This window comes from Pundamilia nyererei, unplaced genomic scaffold (genome assembly GCF_000239375.1).
Source record: "Pundamilia nyererei isolate P.nyererei 1_Seehausen unplaced genomic scaffold, PunNye1.0 scaffold00006, whole genome shotgun sequence".
Taxonomy (NCBI): Eukaryota; Metazoa; Chordata; class Actinopteri; order Cichliformes; family Cichlidae; genus Pundamilia; species Pundamilia nyererei.
In genome coordinates this window covers 143,279-152,190 of record NW_005187407.1, presented here as the reverse complement: position 1 = coordinate 152,190, position 8,912 = coordinate 143,279, and the positions used below count along the sequence as shown (strand labels likewise).

The following is an 8,912-nucleotide window of genomic DNA, read 5'->3' as shown; positions in this document are numbered from 1 at the left end:
CTCTCTCCTTCTCTGCCTCTGCAAAGCATTCCACTCTGTCCTGATCACTTGCCCCTGGCTCACTGCTTTCCCTTCTTCTCTCTCGTTCAGTGGCTGTATGAAAGGAGCGCCGTGTGGTCGCAGGCAAGGCTGGTGGAAGAAGTCAAAGCAGAGGTAGGCTCTCTCTCTCTCTCTCTCTTTCTTTCCTCCTCTTCTTTCTTTCCCTGTCCCTTCCTCTCATCTTCAGGGAGTGGCAAGGAAGCACTCAGATTTTCAAATATTGCACCTTAGATTGCTTGATATGATTGTCACCTGATTCCCATCAGCCTCGTTTCCTTCGGTGTGTTACTCTGCCACTGTTTCTCTTTACTTGCTTTGTTTTTCTACCATCTGGTTGTGTCCTCCGCTTCACAGGGATTGATACCATCTCTTATCTCTACCTCTCTTGCACTCCCTTTACCTCTCTTTTTCTCATCTGCTCACTTTCGTTTCAGTCTCTCCCTCTGTCTGTCTCTGAGTGAAGTGCGGCACACAGCGCTCTACATCTGTTGCGTGTCATTCTGTGCAGCCTATCAGATTTCCCTTAAAGCTCTCATCTTGTTCTTAATTGCTTTGCCTATATTTTCCAGTTCTCCCAGTTGTATCTCTGTAAAAAGTAATTATTTGTATTTTAACTACCTTAAAACAGGAACTGTGCTTAAGCGACTGCGTTGTAGACGTGATTAATTTACTTTACGTACTTTACATTTACTTTACATACTTTTTGGGAACTTGACTTTTCCTGTAGTCGTTTGTTTCTGTGAATTCATGTGGAACAAAAGGAACCAATGTTGGTAGATATGACTTTGGCCTTGATTGTGATTGGCTGTTGCACTCCAGGCTCTGTTACAACAACATACTTTCACTAGAACTCTTTTGTCTCAGCCACTTGTTTGGGTTGGAGCACGAGTGAGTGTGAGCCTGTGAGAAGGAAGGAGCTGTAGACTGTTATATATTATTGTGCCTGTCATGCTAATGGCTTGTTAACCTTACTTTTTTTTCATGGAGATTTGATTTGGTTTACATTTACTTCTTGCTATTTACTCTTTTCTCTACTGTACACCCCTTCTTTCTTTCTCTCTCTCTGTCTGTGTCATCATTACACCCTGTCATAATTTCTTCTGCGGTTGTCCCCTTTTTTCCTGATTCTCCTTCACGCTTCTCTTCCCTCTCACTCAAACCCTGCTACTTTGCTGTCTCCACTTGTCTACCTTTCCACGCTCTTCTTTTTCCCGCCTTCATCCCCCCAATTCTCCCTCCTGCAGGTTGTAAAATGGATCCTCCTCAGTCAGAGTCATCACGGGAAGGGCAGAAAGCGGAAGAGAATGGAGCCCAAGGTGAACTACAAAGAGGTAGGAGGCACTCTGCTGTATTAAAAACTCCATCTACCTTCACTCTGCTCTACTTCTAACTCTTGGACATGTCCCCTAGCTTGTTTGAAAGCCTCTTTCATTCTAACCACCTTGATTTTTTTTTCTCCACTTAAAGTAGCTGATCGTTACAGTATTTCTTGTTTTTCTGAAAACACAATTATCCTTAATTCTGTTTATGTGTTACGTCTGTGAGGACAGTCTGCCCTGTACTTGTTTAAGTCTGTGTTTATGTTGTGTCCTCTGTCTACATATTTAACCTTTTAAGAGCTTGTATACATCACATAGCATGTGTGTGGCCTTGGTAAGTGTGTGTGCGTGTGTGTGGGTAGGTGTCTGTGTTTCTCTCAGGGAGGTGGACATCATTGCGCTTTTTTGACATTGAGGAGATACTTTCTGACGTGGAATTTTCCTTTGCAAACAGTTTTCTTCTCATTTACCAGCAAATAAAATAGTAAAAATTCCATTAAAAACAATCCAAAAATGATGCTTTAGCCCGTGTGAGTATGTGTAGTGTTAATTAGGAATCTCTGGAGACTGCTAATCCCCTCCACCCACTAATTGACACATGGACTTGCACACGCCTGCATCATTAATGAACACACACTGATCTATAAGCCACAGAGGGCCAGAAGTCATTAGCGAGAGTGGAGCAGCTTTTATATATCACTCGCAATATGTTCAGATGTTGTACACTGTAGGAAACATTTGCAAAGCTACTCATCTTTTTCTACAATGTATTTTATGTCATGAATAAATTAGGTGCCCCCGGAGTCTTTGAATAAAATTTTGGAGGAGGAAATAAAACACTGCTCTTTACATCCACTTTATTTCTAGGGTTTCACATTTTCTCTCTTTGTACTGCTGCTTCCAGTGAAAGCAGGGGTATACATATTTAAGGTGTGCTTAAAAGTTTATTTTAAATAAGATCTCATGTTGGAGCATGACCTTTTTTCTGGATTCAATTAGCTTCAGCTCCTTTCAATTCCTGTGTTGTAATTTGGAGCACACGTGAATGAAATGTCAGAGCGGTCCCTACCCCCACCCCCTCCTCCCTTCAACCCACCTGATACCTATCGTCTGGCTTATTTACAACATAAGCACACACATATATATACACAAATACACTTAGTTCTATGGGGCAGCAAAAGGGACTGTTCCTGTGGGGTGGGGGCAGAGAGTGCTGAAATCAGCCTCACGAAAGAATAGCCAATTACTGTCCACTTGGCCGTGCACAATAGTGAGAAAGAGGAGGGAGGGACGGATGGACGGACGGACGGATGGAGCGAGGGAGCAGGGGGGATATAGGGGCAGGGGTGTGGGAGGTCAGCGTTTGAAGTTACACCATAAAAGCCATCCTGAAAGGAAACACTGAGTGACCCCTCCCCCCCAATCCATCCACTCCTCTCCCCTCTCTCCCCTGCGGCCTGGCCCTCTCCTCTTCTCCTCCCCTGCATCTCCCTCCCCTCCCTTTGTTTCAGCGAACAGAGTGCCCCATGGACCAACCAGGTGTATTTTATATTACTCCTTCATGTACTTCAAACGCCAAACAGCCCAATTTCTCCTCACCCCCTCTCCTCTTGATCTACTACTCCTTCTTTCCTTTTCCCTCCATCTATCAGCCTGTTGTAAGGCTATAAATCACCTTGCAGATCTGATCAGCAAAGGTAAAGAGAAAAACCAAAGGTAGGAGCATAAAACGGCAGAGACGGGAAGGCAAGAGAGGACTGACTTAAATAGCTGAGGCTATGATTGGATCATTAGATGGAAAATTGTAAACCCTTGATATCACTATTTTGAATTCTGTATCTCCTGTGGTTTATTTTGGATCAATTCAGCTGAAACTTAAACTTAAAATAGATCTAAGCCACAAAATGATGAGCTTCAGTGGAAAATGACAAAGGGAGGGGAAATGGGAGATGCTACTTGAGACAAGAGGGGGCATAGGTGATGGCATGACTGTACAGAAAGAGGACAGCCACGGGAATAAAAGGTTAAAAGAAAAAGTAGAGGACAAGGGGAAAACAAATTGGTAAAACAGGATTTTTGGACCTCAAGCTGGCGCTAGACTAGCGGTGGATTAGAGGTTGATGATTGTGGAATCCAGTACGGTAATGAATCCGCTGCAGACATTTGAGGAAATGAGGACCAGAGTGGATATTTGAAAAGATGAAGCACACATGTGTGGATACGTATGCAGCATTGGTCAGTTGTTGTAGAGGTGGTTAGGAAGAAAGAGAAGAAAAAGTGAGGGGGGCAAGAGAAAAAGTAGGATATTTAGTGGGGAGGAATCAGGCTGAGCTAGTGTTTAGCACTAATGACATCAGGGATGATTAGGGAATATACACACATTTACGCACCGACACAAACCTATAGGTTCATAAAGTGCATGAGCCAGACACCCCCTGCGGAGCAGCCCGAGATCTGGTCAATTTAATAGAGCCAAAGTTTATTACCAACTTCCCCTCGTCTTTGTTTCTGTGTAACGTTATTGATTTACAAGCATCTCGGTGTGCACGCCGAGCATTTTCCTTGTCCACACGTGTAAGTTGCGCGCGCACGTCTGATATGTGTGCATGTGTCCAGCGTGCGTGGAGAGGTCTGAAGAGGGATATTAGTCACGCCCGTGTGGTAATGGGCCTCATTTTGCTCTCATTTTCATCTGTGGTCTCCGTAATGAGGGGGTCCATCTGCCCCTGCTGATCAAGACAGGAAACCCTGTAGGGGAATTTTGTGAATAACTGGAGATCTTGGCCAACTAGTTTGGCAAAAATCTGCTTGCCTGTTCTGATTGTGCAGTTAGTAATTTGTAATTGATCTGGTACTTTATCATCAACTAGCTTCCATATTAAATAGCTGGGAAATGGTCAGTGGGCATCGTAACAGACCAAAGCTTATCCTAAAACCTCAGTGCAGCCTTGTTAGCTGTATGGAACTGCATGGAAAAAGTGGCTTGTGGAAATTTCTTGTGGGTTTAATGGCAGGCGAGTTACAATAACATTTTAAAACTCCTATAATGGGGTTAAATTAAAATCTGGGTGTTTAATATTGCTAATGTTGATCAAGTAAACAACCTCCACACTTTAGGCTTTTTTAAGGTACTTTTGTACTTGAATGCAGTGTATTAGTTCAGTTTGTCCTGCTGTATTTAGCGCAGATGTGATAAGGTTCTGTATATAGAGCATGTTTACATAGCTCCTTCTCCAGATAAACATATCTGGAAATTGTGTAATCCTGAATTCTTTTCGTTCCAGCTGAAATTGTTTTAGACCACACTATTTTTAATTCCAAACTGCAAACCTTTGTGAATGTAAGCATGCACGAGTCTTCTGTCAATGAGATCAATGAGATTTTATTGTCCCAAACATTGTGATTTTAGTCATAATTAACCGAGGACTTCTAATCATTTCATTTAGATTGTATGATTCCACATTTTCACCATGCTTTCACCCACACAAAAATATTTTTAGCCTTGTAGTATTTATTGCACGGTTTGCCATATGATTATAAACACAGAGTCTCTGCAGGCTCAGAGTGATAATGTAAGAACAGGGACATCTTTCTCTGGGCCACAGACGCAGCAGAATACGCTGACAATGAATCAGCTTCCATCTCAGTGTCACTCCGTCACCTCATTTGCACCTACACGCCAGTGTGCATCTTCCTGGTTAATGACACGAGTTACTATGGAAACACGCATCATCAAGTTTGTGTTTGTTGCCATGGAAATGTCAACAACAACAGGTTTAGAAGAACATCCTGTCTTGCAACAGCACTTCGATGGTTAAAGTATACCCTCTTGAAACAGAAGCAGGGCGGTTGACTTAGACGTTGTCACACGGGCTGGCATTATCACAATATTCAGCAGCTGCAGCTTATAATTATATATTTTGTGAGAAATTATTGATAACTTTAACTTTATACTGCATGCCTTCTAGGTTAAAATTTTAAAGATACGCATGTCCAGTGTGGAAATTAAATTCTACTTCCGTTTGCTCTACAGCAGTTACTAAACGGACCTTGCAGCGCTGGAATGCCGCAAGGACATATATGTTGGCTTCTATTTTAGGAGACAATTTAAACCCGTGAATAAATGAACTGAGTTTGAGTGGTGACTGAAATCTCTTGTGTTGTAATGAGGTGCGATGTTGATTGATGTTGGTTCGACAGGGGAAGTAGTTGTGGTTATAACAGGGGCCCCTGTTGGAGAGTAAACAATAGGAAGGCCATGATCAAAAGCCTCTTCAGTTGGGTGGGGTTTGCAGGTGGTGCACATTACCCTTTCATAGTGGGCTTCTGTAATTAGCAGATGGGAAACACGAGAGAGAGCAATGTGGAAATAGTTTCAATCAGTGTTATTTGGTACTTCTTCATGACTTTGATTATTGTAAACATAGCTGAGGAGTGGGAGATGTTCCCACATAAAAGACAGACAGAATTTAATCCTTACCCCATGTTTTGCAAACAAAGACTTAAATGTTTTGCGTCTGCATGTGTAAAAATTGCAGGAAAGTCTTAAGAAGGAAGTCCGAGACGCACGTATGCCCGAAAGCCTTGTATTTATTTTTCTCTCCTTCTGAATCTGTCTTCCTCTTCTTGCCGTTGTTTAGAGTTTGACCAGTAGCCATGAAATAAAGCATATCCGTTTAGTAATGGTGTTTTTCATGGCATCTGTGTTGCTGTTTTCTTCAATAAGACGTCACTGTTTCAAATTGCACTCAGCCATAATTGGCGATCTGAACTCCGCCCCTGTGTACTGTTGACAAGGACACATCTGGTTTCCCCTCGTTTTTGTTTTCCAGTCTCCAGTGTGCTTCACTCCTGGTTTATTCGGCCTTTTCCTTTACTCTTTATATCAGTCTTTTTTCCCCCTTTCTAACTCTGTCTCACTCTTTCTGTGTGTGTCTTTCTCTCTGTGATTTATTGGCAATGAATCAGGGATGAGGGAGTATGCCGAAGGAGAGATGGGAACATTCAGGGAAATGGCTGTTTCCGGCCAGACTTCACATCAGGATGGGAAAGTGTATGTGCGTGTGTGTGTGTTTGTGTGTGTTTCTTCGTCATCACCAACTGGGGATCAGCGAAGGGCTGCTTTCTGGCTCTGTCCGCTTTCGTGTAACAGTCCATTACACGAAAGCGGGCGGCCCACTGTTTTTAAATAAAATCCCGATGAAGCTTTTAATACACACAGGAGCACATGTGAGTTTTTGGAAAACATTGCATCCTTCCTTTTCGATAATACATTGAATAAAAAATGACCTTCGGCTTTGGTTGTGATTTTATGATGATTAGTTCTACTTTTTTAAATTTTAGACTTTTCTTATTGAGCAATCATGTTATAGTCAGTGTTGGTGTGATGGGAGGTTGAAGGCTGAGGTTTTGTTCAAATTATAGATTGTTATAGTTTGCGAGTGGCTGCTGGCTGATGCCAGGTCACAAAGAGGGTGGCAGACCGAAAAACCACATTGTGATCACTTTGCTAGCTGCAGTTGCATGTGGTTGGACGTTGACTTGTCTGCAAACACTTGCCGTTTACTTCCCAAGTAGTAGTGAAACTCGGGAGTGCGACGTAAACCACAAATGGAGACCTTTCACCTTTAAAGTAAGAGCTGTGTCTTACTGCTGCAATAACAACACACAAGTTTTTATATTTAGAAGTTTTAAAACTTTTACTTTGTCAGTGAACCTTCTCCATTTCTGACTTGCATCATAGCAATCTGCTACCAACCAAAGCAGTCATGAGGATGTTTTCTGTGCAGCATCCTTTACCTCTTTGCTACCAGTTTCACACTAGTGACAGCCACACGTTGGTGGCTGCCACTCACCGTTCTCTAGGCCTGCATGAATGGAGCTTTAGCAATGCATCTCATTACAGTAACTGGCAGTACCAACTCAGAACTGTTTGAACAATACAACATTTTCCCTTTAAACTGGTGGTCTCCAGGCCTGTGTTACTGAGGTCAAAGCTTAGATTCTTTTGTAAATATGATGTACAGATTGTCTGGACTCTTGGGTGTTAGATAAAGAGTTCAGGGAGGCGGGAGGCAGAGTTTAAATAAGGATGCGGTGTGAATTTGAAGTTTCATACACAAAGTGTTTAATATGAAAAACAAAATTCTTGTATTTCTCTTCAGTGGGAGCACCGCAACCAGTGGATTCAGTCATCATCACTTATTTATTTTAAGCTTTATTTTCTTGAACTTTTACATGTGATTTCCAGTTACTGAACCGTAGCAAACCATCTCCACAGTGCAGAGCTTTGTGGGTGTAGTGAGATAGGTGCCTGCAAACCAGAGGGTATTATCTTTGCTTATTAGCTGTGTTTTATCATCTGCATCCATTTATTCTCTTATGCTGTTAGTAATACGTCTTTTGCGTTACACTATTTGAACTTGTGTTGATAGAAATGGAGATACCCTCTAAAGAGTTTTTTCTAGCCATGTGAGTCTTTGGCACTACATATTTACATATTTCACAAAATGCACAAACACTGTACACCTGTATATCTAATCTATGTGTGACTGAACAATGATAAGTAGCCAGAAATTAAATAAACATGAGATAGAATGGGCAGATATATGGACTTTATTCTCCCCCACTCTGAGCTTTTAGTTTTCAGTTTCCAGAAACTGTAGAGAAGTATGAGTACACAGAGTCATTTACTGTCTGCTCAACATATACAAATAACACATTAACCACCTGAAAGACACAATGGCACATATAATGTAGCTACAGATATGGAGTGAGGGTGAGTCCAGGACATGTTGAGACAATGGAGCACGAGCAAAACAACAGATCAATAAAAGTATCTTTACAGCTTTGTCATCTTCTGCAGTATCTGTTGTGCAAAGTGCTGACCAGGAAGGACAGATTGTGTGGGAATTGAGGGATCAGCAGCAAACAACTGCTCTTTGATTCACTGTTCTCTCACAATTGCTTTGCATCAATAAGCTGTTGATCCACCGTGACCTTCCGTGGAAACTTCTCAGTCTAGTTTGTGCTTAATTCAATGAATAAATAGTCAGGGATGAAGTAGTTTCATGACAGACCTGATGTCATAATCCATAAATCCAGTAAATGCTTCCTATAATGAGTTTAACTCACGGTGCAGCATAATTGGATATTACTGTATGAAATGACACGCAAAGTCTGTAAAAGTTACACCCAGTTTTCCACTTTCTCCTGCAGTCATGCTGAAAATAGTTTTTCCTAGTGACAGATAGCAAAAAGCTAGACAAAAATAAAGTGAGAGGAGATAATTAAAATTTATCAAGGTTGCAAGTGTTAGTGATGGGAAGACTTATGTTTAGAGTCGGGCGGAGTGGAGATGGCTCCATTTGTGTTGCGTTAATGAGGGGAGAGACAGAATGAAAGTGAGAGGGATGGAGTGCCAGTGCCTATTTGTCCCATTTATCATTCAGCTGCGTTTCTGTTTTCGGGGTCATTTGAAGCTCACTGGCGCCCTCGTCTTATCCGGAGTTCCCCACCATCTGTGTTTGTGCATTCGTGTATGTGATGTATATG

General features: G+C 42.0%; 1 protein-coding gene across 1 annotated transcript in view; it reads left to right on the top strand.

Moving 5' to 3' along the window:
- The window catches only part of LOC102214270 (aminopeptidase O-like), an 85,950-nt gene that overhangs the window by 46,812 nt on the left and 30,226 nt on the right, over positions 1-8,912 (top strand). The window contains exons 10-11 of the mRNA XM_005721984.1: positions 91-153; positions 1,284-1,370. Of these exons, the coding sequence (XP_005722041.1) occupies positions 91-153; positions 1,284-1,370 (150 nt within the window). The remainder of the gene's footprint in view (positions 1-90; positions 154-1,283; positions 1,371-8,912) is intronic.